This window comes from Panthera leo, chromosome B2 (assembly GCF_018350215.1).
Source record: "Panthera leo isolate Ple1 chromosome B2, P.leo_Ple1_pat1.1, whole genome shotgun sequence".
NCBI classification, from domain to species: Eukaryota; Metazoa; Chordata; class Mammalia; order Carnivora; family Felidae; genus Panthera; species Panthera leo.
Window position 1 is genome coordinate 74,451,207 of NC_056683.1, and position 23,814 is coordinate 74,475,020.

Genomic DNA, 23,814 nt, shown 5'->3' on the forward strand with positions numbered 1-23,814 from the left:
TCAATGATATATTACCTCATACCCGTTAGAATGACTATCATCAAAAAGAGAAGAAATAACAAGTCTTGGAGAGGATGTGGAAAAAAGGGAATTTAAACTGCTGCAGAACTATGCAAAAGAGTATAGATTTCTCAAAAATTTAAGAATACATTCAGCATATGATCCAGCTATTCCACTTTTGCATATTGATCTAAAGAATAGGAAAACACTTATATGAAAAGGTATATTCATCCCTATGTTCACTGAGGCATTATTTACAGTAGCTAATGTATGGAATTGGCCTGAAGTGTCCATTGATAGATGAATAGATAGAGGATAAGATACACACACACACACACACACACACACACACACACACACACAATGGAATACTACTTAGTCATAAAAAATTAATATCTTGCCATTTGTGACAAAATGGATGGACCTTGTGGGAATTTGCAAAGTAAAGTAAGTCAAAGTTAGAAAGACAAACACTGATTTCACTGATGTGTGGAATCTAAAAAAGAGAAACAGACAAAAAATACAAAAAAAAAAAAAACCCTCATAGAGCACAGATTGATGGTTAGCAGGAAGAAAGGGAGTTGGAGTGGGCAAAATGGTTTTAAAGAGGGTTATCTGTTGGTGACAGACAGTAACCAGACTTTTGGTTGTGATCGCTTTGTAGTGTATACCAATGTCATATTAATGCTGTATACCCGAAACTTACATGTTATATACCAATTATACCATAATTAAAAAAAATACTACTATGAAAAGTATAAACAGAAAAACAAATATAAATATGTAAGGAATGCATATATTTGGTGATTTTAATATATACTTGACAATATGCAAGGATTATAAGAACCTTAATACGGTATTTCCTAAAATTAAATTACATGAGAAGAAAGAATTCTTTGAAATACAAGACTTCTTCCTGGTATACTTGTACACAAGAAGTGACAAGCATTGGCAAGGATATAGAGAAAAGGGAAGCCTCGTGCATTGCTGGTGGGAATGTAAATGGGTGTTATCACTGTGAAAAAGACTATGGAGGTTCCTCAAAAACTTAAAAACAAAAATGTCATATGATCCAGTAGTTCCACTATTGGCTATTTATCCAAGGAAAACAAAAAACACTAATTCTAAAAGATATATGCATCCTTATTTACAATAAATATGCAATTATTTACATATTTAAATATTTGTACACAATATGTAAATATGAAGCGTTATACATATAATACTCAAGATATGGAAGCAACCCATGTGTCCATCAATAGATGAATGGATAAAGAATATGTGGTGTATGTACACAATGAAATATTACTCAACCATAAAAAAAAATGATATCTTGCCATTTGTGAGAACATGGATGGACCTAAAGAGTATTAGGCTAAGTGAAATAAGTCAGAGAAAGACAAATACCATTTGATTTCACTTACATGTGAAACCTGAAAAACAAAACACACAAAAAAGGCAGAAAGAAACCCATACATACAGCGAACAAATTGGTGGCTGCCAGAGGGAAGAGGCAAGACAGATGGGTAAAATGATGCAAGGAGAATGAGAGGTACAGGCTTCCAGTTATGGAATGAATAAGTCACAGAGATAAAAGATAAAAGCAATACAGTTGATGGTATTTTAATAGTGTATGGTGACAGATGGTAACTACACTGGCAGTAAATGTAGCATAATTTGTAGAGTTGTTGAATCACTATGTTGTACACTTGAAACTAATGTAACTTTGTGTGTCAACTATACTTCAATTTTTAAAAACTGAACAAACAACCAAAATAACAAAACAACAACAACAAAAAGAGCTCACAAATATAGAGAACAAACTGGTGGTTGCCAGACGAGAGAGGGGTAGGAGATAGGTGAAATAGGTAAAGGAGATTAAGAGTTACAAACTTCCAGTTGTACAATAAATAAATCACAGGCATGAAAAGTACAGCATTTGGAAATATAGTCAATATTATGATAACATATGGTGACAGATGGTAACTACCCTTACCGTGGTAAGAACAGTGTGATGTATAGAATTGTTGCATCACTCTATAGTACACCTGAAAGTGAAATAAGTTAAAAATAGAACTACCTTATGATCCAGTAATCATACTACTGCCTATTTACCCCAAAAATACAAAAACACTAGTTTGAAAGTACATATGCACCCCTATATGTATTGCAGCATTATTTGCAACAGACGAACTATGGAAGCAGCTCAAGTGTCCACCAAGTGACAAATGGATAAAGAAGATGTGGCATATGTATACAAAACAGAATGTTATTCAGTCATAAAAAAGAATTAATTCTTGCCATTTGCAACCATATGGATGGAGCTAGAGATTATTATGCTCAGTAAAATAAATCAGAGAAAGACAAATACCATACGATTTCATTCATGTGGAATTTAAGAAACAAAACAAATGAGCACAGGGAATAAAAAGAGAGAGAGAAACCAAGAAACAGACCCTCAACTATGGAGAACAAACAGGTGGTTACCAGAGGGGAGGTAGGGGGATGGGCGAAATACGTGATGGGGATGCAGGTACTTATCACATGAGTACTGAGTAATGTATAGAATTGTTGAACCACGATATTGTGCCCCTGAAACTAGTAGAACACTGTATGTTAACGATACTGGAATTAAAATTAAAAATTACTTTAAAAAATGAAGCCAATATAACATTGTATGTCACTATATTTCAATAACAATTTTTAACAAACATGAAAAAAACTCCCTCTTGCCAAAAAGATGAATGACTACATGAGGTCACCAAGGAAGTGAGGATAATAGTAAAGAGAAGAGTTTTAAGCTCCAACCCTGAAGCACACTAAAGTATAGAGGTTAGGGAGATGAGAATAAACAAGACAAGCAAAGTGTGTAGGGGCCATCACTGAGGCAGAAGGAAGCCAAAGAGAGTGTGCTGGAAACAAAGGGAAGAAAATCATATAATGAAAATGCTCAGCGAATATATTTGGGCATCAAATTCATTCTTTATTTGGTATTATTTTCTTAACTATACTCTCAGATGTAGAATTACTAGGCCCAATTGATGAAACTGTTGAAAAGGCAAGTACCAGGAAAACAGACCTGGGGATGCTAATTAACATCCAGGCTAATTAATCCAGACTAATTTATCAGTACTTCTGAATTCAGTTTTTCTGTTGTTTATTAATTTACCTAACTGTAATCAAAAAGCTCACGCTAATTTTCAACAAAAGTATAACTGAAAGAGTATCACGACTTTAGCAATAGACTTCGTAACAGAAATTACCTGTATTTATTAATAAAGTAAACATAATAAAAGTAAAATCTATGCTCAAAAAGAGATAACTACATCTATAACATTCATCTGATTTACATAAATTAAGTCACCTATTATTCTTAGACAGCAACTGTTTCCTTTGTTACATTTATTACGATTTCATTGTTTCATCTGATTATTTGCTGGTTTACTTGTTTATTATCTGTATCCTCTAGTAAAGAATAAGCTATATGAAAGACAGGGATTATTTTTGTTTTATTCATCCCTGTATCCCCAGCACCAAACACAGTGCCTGACTTTCAACAAATGAAAAATGAATCAAAACAATAAGGAAGAAAAACTAGGTAGTTTGACAAGACACTTTTACCACAGAGATCTAGCTCCTGTTAGGGCACAGGTAGTTGGGGGAATTCAATGGCTTGCTCCAAAAGCCAATTTTTCTTTTCTTTTCTTTTCTATTCTATTTATTACAAAAAAATTTAATATCTATTTATTTTTGAGAGAGACAGAGACAGAATGCAAGTGGGTTAGGAGCAGAGAGATGGGGAGACACAGAATCCGAAGCAGGATCCAGGCTCCAAGCTGTCAGCACAGAGCCTGATGTGAGGCGCGAACTCACAAACTGTGAGATCACGACCTGAGCCGAAGTCGTATGCTCAACTGACCGAACCACCCAGGCGCCCCTCTTTCTTTTTCTTTTTAATTTTTTTATGTTTATTTATTTTTGAGAGAGAGAGAGACAGGGGATGGGTCGAGAAAGAAGGAGACACAGAATCTGAAGCAGGCTCCAGGCTCCAAGCTGCCAGAACAGAGCTTGATGTGGGGGCTCAAACTCACAAAAAGTGAGATCATGACCTGAGCCAAAATCAGACGTTTAATCGACTGAGCCACCCAGGTGCCCCCAGTAGCCAATTTTTCTAAACCAAAAATATTTTGCAGGAGCCAGCATTTGTCTGTCATATGACTTGATAACAGAATATCAGAAATAGTCTATTGAACAGATTCTAAGATATGCCTTAATTACAGCTACCTTGAAATTTTTTTTCTGCTTAATTTTTATCTTTATCTAAATGTCATTATACTGAATGCTGTGACATGGTACTGAGTAATGTAATGTAAAAGCCAGAGGACCTCTCTAATAGATACAAAAATGCTCTCAGATCCTACAGCTCCTGAGCAGAGAAAGTTAATCACCAGGAATAAGGCATTAATCATCAGAGTGGTCAAACACTCCAAAACTTTAACAAGGCAGATCTGCTAAGTCAGGTTCCTGATTGGATCCTGACACATGAGATGAGATGTCTGGTTTGATGCCTCCCAAAATCTTGAATTTCCAGATTCCCTAAAACATTCTGAAGCCACAAAAATGGTCTGCCCTTTCCTTCTTGGGAATCACGTACACAGAAGCTTCCCCCTCCTAAGACAACATGTGCCTTCCTAACCTCCATCCACCTTCACCTCCTCTCCAGACCCTTGGGCCTATAACCAGGGTTATGTCACAATATAACCCACCTAAGACATACTAGGCCTAGCAAAGGAAGAAAGGGGATATTCCACAAAGAAACTGCAAGATCTAACTACTTTATATTAGTCAGAAGAGTACATATGAGATTAAATTCTGCTTAAAGGGGCTGGAATTTAAGTATTAGATAAGAGTTTATCAATTTGAAGGCACCATCCTGAGATGCAAGATTTACAACCAGTAAGAATCTCAGGAGATGGTATCAATTCACTACTAGGATGGTTCCTGGAAACAGAGAAGGTAAAGGCTCATATTAAATATTGTTGAAATGCCAGGAATGCTGTGGCAGATGGCAAAAGGGGGATCATGAGTGCCTGAGAGTAATTCTAGAATGCACGTGCTAAGTAAGACCAGAAAACCCATCAAATTACTATGTTCCACTTGAAGGTCCAGAAAACACACCATACACAAAGCAATAAGGAATATGCCAATGAGAAGATATCCACATGAGTAAGTTTTGTGGTGGTTCTTTTCTAAAGGCCAGAACTGACAGAAGGAAAGGAAAGACCCTAAAAGAATTAGGGTCAATGATAGCAATGGGGATGATAGGACCAGCTAAGGGTCAGAAGCCATGAGAAGCTAGGTGGACATAATTATCATTAGAGTGGCAAGGCTGGGGTTAGTGAGGGGCTGACCCACAGAGAGATAGTTTAAAAATACAGCATCTCTAGAGGCAAAACAGCTGACAAGGCTACTGCTCAATACGTACAATCAAAATAAATAATAGATGAATGAACAAATCTGAGGGAAACTGCCCCAGTGAAGTCACAATCTCTCACTCAGTTTCCAAACCTGACCTAATTTTTTAACTCAAAACCATCTAGAGGCCTGGTGGGTGGGGGGTGGATGGTGCCTGGGTGGCTCAGTCCGTTAAGCACCTGACTCGTGATTTGGGATCAGGTCATGTTCTCGTGTCTCATGATATGGGAGGCCCATGGTGAGCTCCATGCTCACAGTGTGGAGCCTGCTTGGGATTCTCTCTCTCTCCCTCTCTCTCGCTCTCGCTCTCTCAAAATAAATAAATAAACTTTAAAAAAATCCAGAGGGAAAGGTCTTCCAACACCATGGCAAGAATACAGGATAATAATTCCCTTAATCCTTCTCCAATGGAACCTATAGCCCTTTATTCAGTAACTGTGCTCTGGAGACAGGGAATACCCAAACATTTCAAGGGCACAAAGTTGACAGTGATATCAGAAGACCTAAAGCATCTATATAATGTCAACCTCCTCATTAGAGTAGAGGCATATGGAAGCCAGTAATAAATGGAGCCCTGACCAAAGTCTAGCTCATAATGGGTCCATCCATTAGGACTACAGACTGATTTCCTCAGTCCCCAAATGCATGATCAGAACAGACTAACTTAGTAAGTGCCATAACACTCATATCAAGTCCTTGGCCTAGGAGGTAAAGAGCTATAATTGTGAAGAAAGTCAAGAGGAAGAATTTGAAACTGACCCACACAACCCTGAGAATGTAATAAGTAAAAAATACAACATAGTATTGGGTGAGGTAGGGGGGATTGGCAGAAATCAGTGTTCCCTTAAGTATCTAACTGGAATACAAGGATGATTCCAATGAAGTTATCCAAAGCTGTTGGTGGTTCCACATTGCAGCTCAACTTCTCCTCTTATCCACTCCTATTTCTGTCCCCTCCCTTGCAAAGGGGTTCACTTCAAAGGTACTCCTTAATGAACTCCATCTCGGAACCTGGTTCCTGAGTAACTCAATTTGCAACAGTTACATGTTACATGTTCTTTTTGAATTTAAGTTACATGTTCTTTTTAAATAATCTTGGGCTTATCTTCAGAACCATTTCCCAATTTAATTGGTGTCTCTTCTAGAAAACTTTTACCAAAGCAGCAACATGCTAGAAATATTTTTGAAAAATCCTGATATATATATAATTATAATTATATATATATATATATATCATAATTCCTGATATACAGGTGCTCTCTGCATTTAAAATTATTGACTTTTCATCAATCTCTATATCCTTATCAAAGATCATAGGTAATCCTTCAATTCACTGTTTTTTAAAAAAAGCTTTTCTGACTCTATATTGACACAGAGCATTCAAAATTAGCTCATATCTCATTTTCTCCAGAAAGCTTCTCACTGATTCTAATAGAATTATTTCTATTTTATTTCATCAGCATTTAAGTATGTAAGTATATTAAGTATATAAGACATACAAACTATGTTCATAAACTTGTGTAACAGTTTCTTTGTAAGTATATTGAAGTCGTGTATATAAAGATAGAATCTACTTACTCAAATAGACAATAAAAACAATTATGCTAAGAACGGCATTTTCCTCTTCTTTTATAGTGGCACAGTGTTCCCTACATACTGTTTTTGGTTTGTTTGTTTTTTTTTAATGTTAGTGCATTTTTTGAGAGAGAGATGGAGACAGAGCATGAGTGTGGGAGGGGCAGAGAGAGAGAGGGAGACACAGAATCCAAAGCAGGCTCCAGCACAAAGCCCAATGCAAGGCTCAAACCCACAAACTGTAAGATCATGACCTGAGCCGAAGTCAGACGCTTAACCAACTGAGTCACCCAGGTGCTCCTCTGGGGTTTTTTAAAAAGAATTTTATTTTTAAGTAATCTCTACACCCAACTGGGGCTCAAACTCACAATCCCTGAGATCAAGAGTTGCATGCTTCACCAACTGAGCTAGCTGGGCACCCCTAACATAATCTCCTGATTAGTGTTGCTACCTAAAAAGTTACAGGTAATTTCAAAACATTACATTATATATGAGAAACTACTAGAAATTAAACTACTAGAAAAAAATACAACATAGTATTGGGTGAGGTGGGGGGGATTGGCAGAAATCAGTGTTCCCTTAAGTATCTAACTGGAATTAACTGTACCATGCAATCTTGAGCTTAAACTGTACAGTTTTCCAACTATTTCTATGAATAAGTACAGCTTAACCAAGTAAGTTAATAACAACAATAAATAAATCAGGCATGTGTGTTTAAAAAGTAGCTCATGCTAACTGGCAAATATACTCTTCCTTGAAACTTTGGGCAATAGGAGACTGAATATATTCTAAATATTGTGCAAGCTGATGAAAGCACTTTCTGCTGCTGCATACAACTTCTTAAAATTAAACCTTACACTAAAAAAAACCCCAGAAGTATGTCTCTAGTTACAGCTCATTCTAATGATGAGTTTATTTCTATGAAAAACCAAGGCAACGTATATGTTTTAAAATAGTATTTGGTTTTTGTGGTAGTAGCAAATGGGATGACTGTCCATTAGTGTGACAAAACTATCGCAGAATACATTACTAAATTATGGTGGAAATTTCTTTGTTGAAAGAAAAAAAAATGGAAAACTTTATAGTAGTACTTGGCCCACAATCTAGTGCTATTGAAACTAGGTGAAATACAGTAGTGCACTTTAATCATATACTGTAGATTTAATCAGAGACTCATGAACTGTGATTGGATGTCCTGTTTCTTAAACACCATTCTGGACTTGTGGCTTATACTAACTCACATTTGCTCCCCACTTCCTCTGCTTCTCCTACCACAAAAGGGTCAGATACACCCACAAAGATGACTAAAGATCACATTTTATCAGCAGCCAGAAATGAAGTACAGACTGCCAATAATCACAGAAAGTCTTGCTCAGGTAATTTGGTCACTGACTACTGCCTCCTTCACCATAATCATGTATTTCAATAACCACAAGATCTAAAGATTTTTGTAAAAGTATCTTCAGGAATAGCAACAGAGACAACAGTTTTTTTAATTTTTTTTTAATGTTTGTTTATTTTTGAGAGAGAAAGACAGAGTGTAAGCAGGGGAGGGGCAGAGAGAAATGGAGACACAGAATCCAAAGCAGGCTCCAGGCTCTGAGCTGTCAGCACAAAGCCCAACGCGGGGCTCAAACTCGCTAACCTCGAGATCATGACCTGAGTTGAAGTGGGACACTTAACCCACTGAGCCACCCAGGCTCCCCCAGAGACAATCTTTTTTGAGACAGATACATGACTTTATCATTTAGTCACTAATAACCATGACAGTGTATGTGTGTGTGTGTGCGCGCCCGCATTTCAAACAAATCCCTTCCAATTACTAAACACACTACACCAAACTTGGATACTTGTGTAGTTTATTATGTTAGGTTATCTTTAAATTTTTGAAATTCAATTCAAATAAAGATAAATAAAGATGATACGTACTTGGAAGAAACTGCTTCCATGAATTCATCCAAAAAGTCATCATATTCAGGACCTCTCACTCTTCTCTGCCGTAGCCCAATGTACAACGGATCTTTAAGTAAATCCTATTAAAAAAAAAAAGTTACCATAGATATAGAAATAACGATAGGTATATCATTCATTCTTTCTGCGCTTCAGTTTCCTCATCTACATAATGAGGATAGAAATGGAAATAAAATCTTTCCATACTGAGCCAGAATTCACCTACAGAGTATTATATTTTATTAGTATTACATATCTACAGTATTCATATGTCAAATAAGAAAAGTAATTACTAGACATTAAAACATTCTGCCTTATTTTGGGGATGATAAAAGGAATTAAAATCTCTCAGTAGTGCTAATTAGAAGACTTCAATTCAGATTTTACAGGCAAAGTTTATCATATAGAAAAATAATATTGAATTTTGAAGTATTACATTAGTTTAGGAAATGGAAAGATACCAATTCTTTTCTTAGATTTATTTTGTTTTTGAAAGTAAAATCTTCAACAAGCATTTTAGTTACAGTTTTAATATATTAATGGCTGATATTAAAAATAAATTTTTACCCTTAGCTAAAGTTTTCTTAAACTTTTTAAACTTTACAAAGCTCAAGTTTACTCTGTTCAAGTTTTGGTATAAGTAATAGTGTTTTTTATGAGATCAATTTTTTCAATGTATAAAATGCATACATAACAAAAGCTCTCAGTAAAGTAGGAATAGTAAGGTAGGAACTTCCTCAACCTAATAGAGGGCATCTGTGGAAAAACCACAGCTAATAATATATTTAACAGTGAAAGATTGGACGCTATTCCCCTAAGACTGGAAATAAGCAAAGATATCTACTATCACTATTCAACACTATACTGGAGACCCAAGCCATTACAATAAGGCAAGAAAAAGAAAACATAAGAATATAGGCTGGAAAGAAAAAAGTAAACTGTTTTTATTTGTATACACATGATCACGTACATGGAAAATACTTAGAAATCTATACACACAAAATAACCCACTAGAAAAAAAATATGTGAATTTAACACAGATCTAAGATCAACATACACAAATCAACTCTATCTCTATATACTAGCAATGAACAGTTGAAAATGAAATAAAATATATAGCCTCATTTACAATAGTATCCCAAAACATAAAATTCACAGGGATATATTTCAGAGAATGTGTGTAAGCCCAATACACTAGAAACTACAAAATATTGCTGAAACAAATTTAAAAAGACAAACTGCTTTTGTGGACTAGAAAGAAAACTGCATTCTATGCCATGTTATAGTGAAACAATGGAAAAACTGTCATCTTCTGTAACCTGAAACACAGACGATGTACCTAAAGAACTTGTGAATCTGGCTAAAGAGATACCCGGGCAGAATGCTGAATGTGTAAATTGGCTTCTCTTAGCTGTATGATAAAGTCAAAACAGAGATGAGATAAATAAGGAAATGTTTAGCTTGTGAGCAAAATTTAAAGAGAATACAGAGGACACAAGACTTGCTTGTGAAAGATTTCCAAAGTAAAATAAGGCCTGCAGTCAAAGATTCAACTGTGTAGTTAGCACACCTTTTGTGGGAAACTCTGATTTAAATTGGAGCCTAACAGACCATCTTGACTAGATAAAAAGAACTGGTTCTGCAGCATTCTGATATGGCAGCCAATGTCAGGAGAAGGTCTGTTTTGAAAATAATTATGAGTAAGTCCTTTCTTTATCTAATGAAGTAGACAGTCTCATATAAAAAGTCTTCAAAAATTTTTTTAGGGTACGGTACTATTTGGACGATTTGGAACAGAGACACTCCAAAATGAAAACACTTCTCTGGGCCCCCAACTTTCCACAGGCAGAGAGCGGACAGAGAAAGCTATTCAGCTGCAACATGCCCATTTCTTATGGAAAAGGAGGGATAGCTCAAAGGACGACGCCAAGAGCTCAGACTCAGATCCAAAAGCCTAAAAGAACAATGAACTACAGAACCACTCTTAGGAAACACAACTAGGCCCCCTTCAAAAAATATGCCCCTCCCCCTAGGTAGGCAGCCTGGCAACATGTGTCCAGTGGCAATTCAAAATTGCCACGAGCCACTGAGAGTAATATGATTCTTATTCCTCCCATTTTGAATCAAAGTGTTGATTATGGTTATTCTGTTCCTGCCTCACCACTGAATAGCTAAGAGCAGCCACACCAAGGAATAAAACACAAGAAGCTTCATTTGCATCTAGACCTGACTTAGATGACAGGATCCTGAACTTTGGGCCTGCTGTTGTTGTGGGATGAAACTTCTGGGAACCTAGGATGGAGATGTGCATATTTTACATGTAGAATGTAAACAATTTGTGAAGGATGAGAATCTAGATGGAAAAAGGCTGTGATAAGCATCCTGGCCTTCCTACCAATCCCAGTGAATCAATAACATTAATAAAGTAGTAATTGTTAGAAGTCACTAAATTTGGATGTGGTTTATTATGGATAAATGATATGTTTTTGCAGGTGTTGTGATGTTAAAAGGTTAACCATCTGAATCATCTGAGTTGGGATTTGCTAAAAGTCAACAGAAATTACAGCCCAGTTCATACCTATTATCCTAGTATAGTTATTAACAGCATCCTCTTTCAGTGGGTTTGGCCAATAGATTATGTGGTCATCCTACTTATAATGTACTACACAACAATGAGTTAAGGCTTTCCACCTAGCTGGAAGTTAACATATTTAATCATATAAATGTATTTCAGATGAAATGTAAAATCTAAAACAGTGCTATTGTAAAGCCCAGCTGTTTTGTGAGGCCTGAAAACTTTAAACAATCTACTGGCAGGCTTCTTAAAAGCTGAGGTTGAAGTGCCAATGAGCTACTAATGGCTGCCAGAATTAAAATACCTTCTCCATGTGTGGAATATATTTGGACTTCGAAAATGTGAATTAGAAAAAGAACACAATTGAGAAAAGATGTTACACGTCTCCTCTTCTCTTTTCTCTCATTCTTTCCCATGCTAATAATTAAAGTATATATCATAAAGAAGTCCGACTACAATGAAGGGTCAATTATGAAGATTTATAAACAAGATAAAGCTTCTGAATTAAACCAGGAAGTTATAAAATTCTTACAGTCATAATGTCCTTGTCAAAAGTTACTATTTTTAAAAAATGTCATGATAATTAAGGCTTGAGTGCATTCATGGAGAGCTTTCTGACCAAAAAAATTAGTATCTACACAAAACAATTTAACAAGATTACCCAATTTTGATAATGGCTCCATAGACCAACTAGCTTGGCATACAAGTGATATTAATTCATTGTATTAAAAACTTCTTATGGCCATGAGTAAACATTTAATACATCTTTGATGGAGAATAAATCAAAGACTTGATATTAAGCAAGCACTTAAAAAAGGTTAGACTTTCTTTAGCAAGAGATGTCACATACAATACATGTGGTGTCATTAACGACTTATAAGCATGAAAAAAGGAAAAAGAGTAGGGGAAAAACAGTAAAAGACAAAACATATGGAGATATAAGAGAGTTCCAAAAAGGAGAGAAGGAGGGAATACACTGGTGAAGCTAATTACTCATTAACAATATCCCATTTCTGGAAAGTTGGAAATTTTTATTCAAAGTATTCATGTATTTAATGCTAACAGAAATCATTATCAACTTTCACCTTGTTCTGATCTCTCACATTCCTGCCTTTCCAATATGGAGATGGAGAATTAAAAAATATTTTCTTAAGAATCAAAAAAATAATTTATTTTTCATTCCTAAATAGACTTTACTGTGTGTTTAGGGTTGCCAGGCATCCTGTATCTGTGGACATATCCTAAATTTAATGATTTTTATCCTGTGAACACCCTAAATATTCTGTATTCAGATTTTTTCCAACAAATTACAAAAATCTGGTAGTCAGAAAAAAAGTTTCTTAATATTTTAAGGACTCTTTTTTCATTACAAAGGCAATGTTTGCCTATAAGAAAATTTGAGAACACTGAAAAGTAAAATTAGAAACAAAGAATACCAATAATCTCTACTGACTACTAGCATCTTGATGCATATTCTTCTAGGTCCTTTTCTTTATGCATGTAGAATATTATCTCTCCAAATGTATGACAATATCATAGACTGTTTTATAACCCCTTTTCACATAGAATATATCATGAGGAGTTTTCAGGTCATTAGATGAACACTTTAAAAACTTGTGATCTGTATTCAAATTCTGGCCTCCTAGAAAGGATGAACAAATTAACATCTCCACCCAATGACACATAAGTACAGATCTTTCTTATGATAGACTTACATACCAATAAACCCATCATAAATTGAAAATATCTTGAAAATGCATTTAATACACCTAACCTATGAAAAGCATATCTTAGTCTGGCCTCCCTTAAATGTGCTCAGAACACTTATATTAGTCTACACTTGGGCACAATCATCTACAAAAAGCCTATTTTATAATAATGTGCTGTATATCTCATTTAATTTCTTGAATACTCCACTGAAGAACAGAATGGCTGTCTGGGTACAGAATGTAAGCGTATTGGCTGTTTAACCTCGTGACCGTGTGGCTTACTGGGAGCTGCAGATGGCTGCCTCTGCCCAGCATCACAAGAGAGACAGAAGATCATACCACATACCATTGGCCTGGGAAAAGATCAAAATTCACAATGTGAAGTATGGTTTGTACTGAATGCATATAGCTTTGGTACCAATGTGAAATCCAAAAATCCTAAGCCAAACCATCATAAGTCAGGAACTGTCTGTATATCTATTTTATTGCAGCTTCAAGTAAAAGTATTATCTTTCCATAAATATGTGTGTGTGTGTATATATATATAATATACATATAAATATATAATAAATATAATACACAAATATTAAATATATAAAAATACATATATTTGTATATATAAAAAGTTGTCAAGTAGCATTCATTTGTATTTTTCTTAGAATACTGTTAAACGTTTTTTATAAGTTTATTGATCATTTTTATTTCTTCATTTGTAAATTATCTATGCCCATATGTCCCTAGGCAATTTTTACATTTCACATTTGACATTTTCTTATTGACTTCAAAGTGTTCTCTAAATATTCAGAATATTATCAATATTTATCTGTAATGGTATGAACACTCCCCACTTTAGCATTTATTTTTAAGTTTTATTTATAATATACAGATAATCATTTTCTTTGTTGTTATTTACTCATTTTCAAATGAAAAAATCAGGTTCTGTAAATAGTATGTAATTTTAGCTATTTTGCTGGCTCATATGATCAGTACAATTAAGCAAACCAACTGCCAACATTCAGTCAAGAGTCTGAGACATAAAATTTTAAATATTGCATAAAAGCAATACTTTAAATGTCAGCATGCATATGAGCTGGCACAAATTTTAAAAAGTGGTAGAAGTAAAAGTGATTAAAATCTGACTGTGATTCAGTAAATCTGAAGCAGGGCCCAGGATTCTGCATTCTTTTTTTTTCTAATGTTTTATTTATTTTTGAGAGAGAGAGACAGAGTGAACAGGGGAGGGCAGTGAGAGAGAGGGAGACACAGAATCCGAAGCAGGCTCCAGGCTCCAAGCTGTCAGCACAGAGCCCAACACAGGGCTCAAACCCACGGACCATGAGACCGTGACCTGAGCGGAAGTCAGATGCTCAACCAACTGAGCCACCCAGGCACCCCAGGATTTTGCATTCTTAACATGCACCCCTGGTAATTCTGAAGTAGTTGCTTCATGGAACATATATTGAGAACCACCAATTTCAAATTTATATTATTAAGTTAAAATAAAAGTATTCTACTTCCCCAAAGGTTTCTGTCTCAGGTAAATATTTTGTCCTATTTTAGTTTATATAATGGGTATTCCTAAATAGATCACAAACTTCAAGAACTTCCTGGTAGTTTTAGTGCATATAAACCAAACTGAAGAGACCTCATTTCATTTCCAAGGCATTGGTTTAGTATCTCCAAAAATAAAGAAATTCTTGATACCATCCATTATCATCTAATTTAGAGAGGATGAGATAAAAAGAGACCACAAAAAGTAAGCACGTGACACTACAAACTGAAAGCCTGGAAACTGAGCGATCTTCTTTCCTCTGGCTTTACTGTAATGATTAGTGTTCATTCCAGTGCAGGATCACTTGTCTGAAGTGACAAGCAATCCCATAATATGAAAGGAAGAAGACAGAAATGAAGGAGGGTGGAGGGACAAATGACATTCTATCTGGGACCCAATGGTAGGCAGAATAATGAGTTCCCCTATTCTTAGAACAGTAAACATGTTACCTTATGCAGCAAAAAGGACTGGAGATGTGATTAAGGGTGAGTCTTGAAAATTGAAAAATCTTTCCTGGCTGTAGTCAGAGAAAGAGATGTGACAATGGAAGTAAAGCCAGAAAGACACTACATTGCTAGCTTGAAAATGGAAAAAGAGTACCATGAACCAAGGAATGGAGGCAGTATTTAGAAGCTGGAAAAGACAGGATATGAAACAGCCCTGTAGACACCTTTAATGATTTTAGCCTTTTGAGATTTGTGGCAGACTTTTGACCTATAGAACTATAATGTAATATATTTGTGTTGTTTAAGGCATTAAGTTTGTAATAACTTTTTACGGTAGCAATAGAAAACTAACACATTAAAACCACATTTTAGCGCCAACACTAGTTTCTGTGCAAGGGCTAAAAGATACATGGCAGCTATATATGACATAAGGTTTGTAAGGTTTTTCTTCAGTTTCTCTCCATCATAGCTGGTTCATGCCAAATATGAAGAGCAGTTTCTGGAAGACAAGAGGGAATTTTCTGAATGCAAGAAGGCTTCGACTTTGTGAGTTCAAGTTCCAGTAAGGATTCTAGATCTAGATACACTGTAAATATGAACCGAAGAGCAAACGAAACATAAAACCTGAATCAGAAATCTGAGACCTAGAGCAATGATTTCATAAATAAAGAATAACTATGCAAAAAACAAGTGCCCATGCCCTCTTTAAGAGTGACCAAATGTTATGGGCCAAATTGTGTCCTCACCAAAATCATATGAAGTCCTAACTCCCAACACCTCAGAATATATTTGGAAATGGAGTCTTTTAAAGAGGTAATTAAGTTAAATGAGGTCATTAGGGTGGGTCATAATCCAATATAACTAGTGTTCTTATAAGAAAATATTAGAACACAGATGCACACAGAGGAAAGACCACGTGAAGACACTGGAGAAAAACCAGAGGAAGAAAAGCCAAGAAGAGAGACCTTAGAAGAAATTAACCCTGTCAACACCTTGATCTTGGATTTCTAGCCTTCAGTACCCTGAGAAAATAGATTTCTACTGGTTAACCACCCAGTTTGTAGTACTATTTTGGCAGCCCTAGAAAACACACCACGTAATACATGAAGCAGTCTTCAAGACCTAATAAAACCTAGATCAGCATGTAGGGGACACAAGGAACATCTACTCACATCTTTAGTCAAACAGCAAACTTTGATATTGGTCACTTATATAAGAAAAATAGACAAATAATAAACATGATTACTACAAAAAGATTTTGCAATAATGATTTAAAAAGAAACTGAATATGGGATGCTGTTAAAAGACAACTGAAGAAAATTTACTTGAAGTAAATTGTATACAGCAACTGTTTCACAAGGAACATAAGTAAAATGTGATCTATAAAGTAACAGATGAAAAATAAGACAGACATACATATATCCTGACTAAATGAATGCTTTGCTTTATTAACCTAAAGAAAAAGAGTATTTTTTAGCCAAGCACTTTTATGGCTCAGTTTCAGTGTCTTTGTTCTTTTTTTTTTTTTTTTTTTTTAGGATTCTATTTTTAAGTAATACTCTACATCCAACATGGGGCTTGAACTTATAACCTGGAGATCAAGAGTCACATGCTCTCCCAACTGAACCAGCCAGGCACTCCATTACTGTCTTTGATCTTTAAACCTTCTTTAGGTGAAAGCTGCAGAGATTTAAGAAGTCAGGTGAGTATGATTTATACCAAGTGAAGAATGTCTTATCAATGGGCTCCTAATTTCTTTCCTGTTTTCACTACTACTCAATATAGGCATTTATAATAAAAGATGAAAACATTTATAATTTATAAAAACGGATCTAGTTCTCAAACTTTCCTACATTATTCTGGATAAGGAAGTAAGTTATTTTATCAATTGTTTGTGTATTTTTACCATGAGGTGCCAAACTGGACAGAGATTCACAAGACAGAAGATTAAAAGCTTTTACCACAGGGAAAAACAAAAAGTCTTTATCACAGGAATATTTTCACAGCAAACAATTTTCCACATGTAAAAGTGGAACATAAAGCAGCAACATAAAAACTCCATTATATTTTACACTGTCATATCGTAGTGAATTTTGTCTTCTCAGTAAAGCAGCAGTAAAAAGAAAAAGAAAAAAGGGTCAGAATGAATTAAATAAGAACATTAAGAGTTAGCAACTCATCTCAATCTAAATATTTCACTATTCTCCAATATATATTAATTAAGAGCTATAAACATAAAAATTCAGGTTATATTGCTCATAAGTTAGAATGTTACTAACAGATTTTGAACTCCAATAGCTAACAGAAAAATAAAATCATGTGTTGGAGCATTTCTATTTTAAGCAACAGAAAAGTTAATCTAGAATCTAAATGGCTTCTATTCTTCCTGATATATAAGTGCTTTATTGTTAACAAAATACAGTTGATACGTGTCCCAAAAGTGAATAAAATTATGAAAAAGTTAACTAAAAAACAAAATATATTCTGCTTAATAAATAAAACATACCTCTATTAGTTTTTGGAAAAAAAGAAGACAGATGTATACTTAAAAAAAAATCATTCCTCTGATGAACCAAATCAAATACCACTATTTCTTTGCTTAAAATTTTGAATACCATATAACATTAGCAGAATAAACATTGTTGCTATTGCAAATGGAACAACTTTTGTTGATTAGTTATTACAAATACTTAGAAAAGCTGTTGAGTTTTAACATTTATTTTATAAGCATGGGGCGCCTGGGTGGCTCAGTCGGTCAAGCATCTGACTTTGGCTCAGGTCATGATCTCATGGTCCATGAGTTCAAGCCTCGCATTGGGCTCTGTGCTGCCAGCTTGGAGCCTGTAGCCTGCTTTGGATTCTGTGTCTCCCTCTCCCTCTGCCCCTCCCACGCTCATACTCTGTCTCTCTCTGTCTCAAAAATAAACAAACATTAAAAGAAAGTATTTATTTTACAAGAAATCACTTTACTGAGGGCTCGAATTTGGTCATGATAATTTTTACTTGATTTTCTTGGTTTTCATCAATAAACATATTACCTATAAATAATGAAAACTGTGTCTTTTCCATGAAACTATCACCTTTGTTTTTCTTGTCTTATTGCAAAGGCTAGTACTTTCTGAATAATCAAAGAGAACAGTGATAACAAGTGTCTTGATAACTTTAAAGGAATTCCTCTAATAAAGCACCATGGATTATGATGTTGCTAATAGTTTGAATAATTTTTGACATTAAAAGTATTCTGCAGGATTCAGTTTGCCAGTATTTTATGAAAGATTTTTGTTCCTGCATCTATATTCATAAAACTAACATTTAATAAGTACTTACAAAATGTTAATCACAATCATAAACACTCTAAGAGTATTAAATTGTGGTAACTCTATAAGCAGGTACTCATTTTACAAAGGAAACTGAAGCACCGAAGAGTTCAGTAACTTTTTCAAGAGTACACACCTAGAAAGTGGTAAAGGTAGGAACATGGGTAAACATGAGCCAAATTATCAGTTTCTTGTTATGTGCTATTTTTCTTTTTTACCAGGTTTGGATATCAAGGTTATGTTCTTTTCAAAATGAAATGTGAAGCTATGAATTTTAATATACTCTGGAACATTTTATAGAGTACAGGAGCTACATTTCCTTAAAAGTTTGAATGATCAAATCCATAATCTTATATGAGTTTAAAACTGAATTCTACTTAATTTAACATTAAAATTTAGACCTATTTTTCCTTTTGTGTGTTTGTCTCTTATATTTTTGTCTATTGTTTACATAAATCTGTGACATGATTCACAAGCATTCAACCATTTTGGATAGAGCCTGACCATTTTACTTAACAGCCTAGGAGCCCCAACTAACTGTCACAAGGTGGAGACTGACCACACCAGAAAAAATTACCATGTGACTTGGGGTGGGCGACTTTGGTCCAAATGTAATCGGTCGAACAGGTGCCCGAGTTCACAGGGGCAATCAATCAATCAATCAATCATGTCTAGGTAATAGAGCCCAAATAAAAACTCTGAATAGTGGGGGTTACATATCAATCTCACACATTAATACCACAGGGTAACTTGTCCTGACTCCACAGAAAGGAAAATAGAATCTTCACATTTGGAACCCTGAGACTCTGTCTTATGCATCTCTTCCTTTCACTGATTTTAATCTATATCCTGTCTCTATAATACATTATATTGTGACTATAATAGCTTTCAGTGAGATCTGAGTCCTTTTAGTGAACTATCAAGCCTGAAAGTCAGCTTTGGGCAATCTCCCACACTGACAGCACAGAGCCTGCTTGGGATTCTCTCTCTCCCTCTCTCTTTCTGCCCTTCTCCTGCTTGTGCTCTCTCTCTTTCTCTCTCTCTCAAAATAAATAAATAAAACTTAAAACAAAAATATTTCCTTTATAAAGGTTAAATGAACATTCACATATATAGGAAGCTAAAAATTATAACTTTCTCTATTAATGAATATAAAAACTGTTCAAGCTAATATAATATATTACTAACGGGTCAATTGCTTTAGAAGGGAAGAAAGCAACTATAAAAACTGTACATATTCTACCTTTAATTTCTAGTATGTATCACTATAAATGAATCTAACTATTAGCAACAAAGGATGAACAAAAATATGTACTGATATACAACTTTAAGATTCTAAAATACTGATCCAGGAATGAGAAACACTAAATTCCAAATCATCTACTACAGGTTTAAACAGACTTTTAAAACTACATTTCACACTGATTAAATTTAGTAAATCCTTTGGGATTAGTTCCTGCATAGTACGGAATCAATAATTTTAAAAAGTAACTATGATCTCCTAAAGTTTATAAAACATATACTCTGTAGAATAGTGGTGTGAATGTTCATCAAAGGATACTAAACACTAAAGAGCTAGTAAAGGATTAATCTTGTTATAGAGAAGGGGAAGAAAAAGGGAAAAGAGAATAATTTTCTTATAAGACTTAGGGGAAGAGTTTGAGGAGGGAGGGAGAACTAGACAGAAAAGAATGAATTTCATGAAGTTCTTGAAAAAAGCTCAAAACGCAAGAATTGGTGCTATATTTTAAGGTATTCAGCTGTCTTATAGACTTAAATTGTTTACCTCATTTTCTGTTCCCACATCCAGAATAACAGGCAGACATTCTTGAGGATTCATCCCTCCACAGGCTGTATACAGTGCCAGCTTGCCCACAGGGATGCCCATTCCATTACAGCCAAGGTCTCCCAAGCCAAGAATACGCTCTCCATCAGTCACCACAATAGCCTAGAAAAGAAAAAAAGTATCTATTAATAGATGTTTGAAAATCCAGGGGCACAGTTCCTGGTCGCTACTTCTGAAGTAGAAGTCTCTACTTATGTAATGAAATATTAAGCTATCAAAAAACATAAATTGAATATACATGTAAGAGATTTTATATGATCTTAAGTGTGGAAGAGTGGAGGGAAGAAATAAAGTTGGTATGTATTTTTAAACTATTTTTTAAAAAATACATATATACGATTAATTGGTTAGTGAAGAGAGAAGAGACGATATGCACATAAAGAGTCAAATAACTTTTGTGGTGAGTGGGAAGACACAGGGAATTAGGAGCTCAGAGTGAAACTGAGAGAAGCTTTGAAACCAGTACCATCCACTTTGAGCATGATTTTGGGAGTGCCCTAGTTAAATAATGCATGACTGCTAAGTATCCTCCAAATGCTTTGATGTTTACTTTATGCATCTTGGCACCATTTTCACAGCAATTTTCACACATCCTACTTTCAGAGCAATGTTGAACTATCCTCTTTAGCAACCTAACCACTGGATATTGTTCTACCATTTTTGACATATGCCAAGTCCAGTCTGCTACTTCTTTTACCTGGTAATCTTCCACTAGACTCAATGAATTTTGTGTATTTCTTTCCAATCACCTTGAATATCTAGGAGTCATACATTTTAATCATGAGGAGATTTTATTTCTAATTTATTTGAGATCTGTGTGAAATTAGCACATCTAACATCCTTGTTCTGTGACTCATGGCCATTATATGAATTTAAGCAAAACCAATCTCATGAGACACAATTTATTAGATTTTCTATAAACTGTTATACTCATTATTTCCATGGAGCCTTGGGAAAATGTCAGTCATTTGACCTTAAATAAATGGACAAATTAAATTTTCTGTTTCTTATTTGTAAAATGGGAAGAATAAAGATACTTTACAGAAGAGGTGCATAAAAATAGGATCCCACTCTGTTTTATTCACTACTGTGCACCAGCACCAAGCACAGGATTTGGCACATAGTATACAATGAATAAACATTAGTTAATTGAATAAATCTATGATTCAATAAAATGATATGCAAAGTACTTAACCATAGTTCCTAGTATATTACAAATCCTCAACAAATTGTAGCTATCAATACTATTATCATCAAGAGTTTTACAGAGTCATAGTATTTTTGAAGGGGAATTTAGAATATATTTAGTCCATCCCTCTTATTTTATAGATTAGGAAATTAAGATCAGAGAACTGAAATCATCTGCCTGAGGTATTTACCTGGTTAATACCAAAGAGCCAGAAACTAGGTATGTTAACCTCTAGTACAATGTTTTTCCACTGTGCTATAGTGAAGAACATATTTTAAAATATACTTTTGAGGGGCACCTGGGTGGCTCAATCAGTTGAACATGTGACTGATTTCTCTGCTCAGATCATGATCCCAGTTTTGCGAGTTCAAGCCCCGCACAGGGCTCTATGCTGACAGCACAGTGTCTGCTTGAGACTCTTCCCCTTTCTCTGCCCTTCCCCTACCTGTGCTCTCAAAATAAATAAATAAACTGAAAAAAAATTTTAAATATACTTTTGAGATCTTTTTACATTTCTGTTCACCTATATTATGCAGCTCTTAAAGAACTGCCCTAAAAATAAATACATTTGAGAAGTGGGTGAAAATTATTTTTGCATATCCCATAAAGACATGATCTTTGTCAAATTTTCCATGTCTAATCGCAAAGGGTCAATAGGTTATGCTGTTTTGAAGAAGGCAACTTGATATCACTGGGTTAGCTGGCTCTGATTTAAGATAAGAAAGATAAACAAACACTGCAGAAAATGGTAACTTTGCTTTTTAAATTAAAACCAAATTTCCAAAGTCCAAATACTTCAAACACATATTTGAGATTGTTCTATTTATCATACTATCATAAACAGAGGTACTTTTATCTATCGCTGATAATGTATATTTTTATAAATGTGTCCTTTAAACAGGTAAAGCCAGTTGGCCTGCATATATTTTAAAAATATTTTCAGAATATGGGGCGCCTGGATGGCTCAGTTCTTTAAGCATCCGACTTCGGCTCAGGTTATGATCTCACAGTTCATGAGTTCGAGCCCCACATCCGGCTCTGTGCTGACAGCTCGGAGCCTGGAGCCTGCTTCCGATTCTTGTCTCCCTCTCTCTCTGCTCCTCCCCTGCTCACACGCTCTCTCCCAAAATAAAGATTAAAAAATTTTTTTTAATTATATATTTTCAGAAGATATTTTAGGACAGCAACATAGTCATATAACTTAGATATGATCTGAATAATGTATATAATGCTTTCCAGGTTTCATTAAAGATATTTAGACCCAGGGAGTTGCTACTTGTGATTTTCATCCAGAGATGCGTGGGTGGCTCAGTCAGTTAAGCATCTGACTTTGCCTTAGGTCATGAAATCACGGTTTGTGAGTTTGAGCCCTGCATTAGATGAGCTGAGTCCCGCTTCCGGTGAGCTGGAGGCCTGCTGTGGGTGAGCTCGAGCCTCACTTTGGGTGAGCATGAGTCCCACTTCTCTCCCTCTCTCTCTACCCCTTGCTCACTTGCACCCTCTCTCTCGAAAGAAAAGAAGAGGTTGAAAATAACATAGTATTTCCATTTATTTTTGATAGCACATCTAAATTAAACTAAATCTATGTCTTACATATAAAGTCAAAGAAAAATGTTCTTTTTCTTCATAAATTTTATTCCCTAAGCTCTTCTCTCATCCTGAGCTATTAATTTTATTATATAAATATGCCATGGACATTTATAAAGGTGATAGCTATTTGAGTAATTTTTAAAATGTTTTGAGGCATTTGCTATTTTAGCTGCTTCTGTGCCTTGTTACAAATGTACATTTGGAGCATTAATTCGCAAACATTTCAACATTGAAGGGTAGATCTTAATAGTGAAGGAACCCTCTGAAATACAAAAAATTGCCATCTACACAGCTTACCATTATATTGACCTTCCCTTGGCTTTTGTTTTTACCTACTCTGTCTCCCACGTAAGGAAAATCAAGCAGCTGGATGTCTTCTATACAACAGTGAAGTCACAACAGCAGGATTATCTCAGTAAGACAACTGCAATTCTCTCAGTGATGTCTGCATTTCACAAATTCAACCTTCATCCCACTCTGTCGATTTTTATCTGGGCATTACCTGACTAGTAACTCTGTATGAAACATGCGGGGGTTCTCTGACACACACACAGACACCCTCACCATGTGTCTTGTCTTCATTCCTTCTT

At 35.1% G+C, this 23,814-nt stretch overlaps 1 protein-coding gene across 2 annotated transcripts in view; it reads right to left on the bottom strand.

The window, feature by feature from the left end:
• Positions 1-23,814, bottom strand: part of ME1 (malic enzyme 1) — a 189,077-nt gene that overhangs the window by 87,394 nt on the left and 77,869 nt on the right. For both annotated transcript variants that reach the window (XM_042939268.1, XM_042939269.1), the window contains exons 5-6: positions 20,386-20,547; positions 8,980-9,083 (exon numbers count right to left, since the gene is read on the bottom strand). In XM_042939268.1, coding sequence (XP_042795202.1) covers positions 8,980-9,083; positions 20,386-20,547 — 266 coding nt within the window. The remainder of the gene's footprint in view (positions 1-8,979; positions 9,084-20,385; positions 20,548-23,814) is intronic.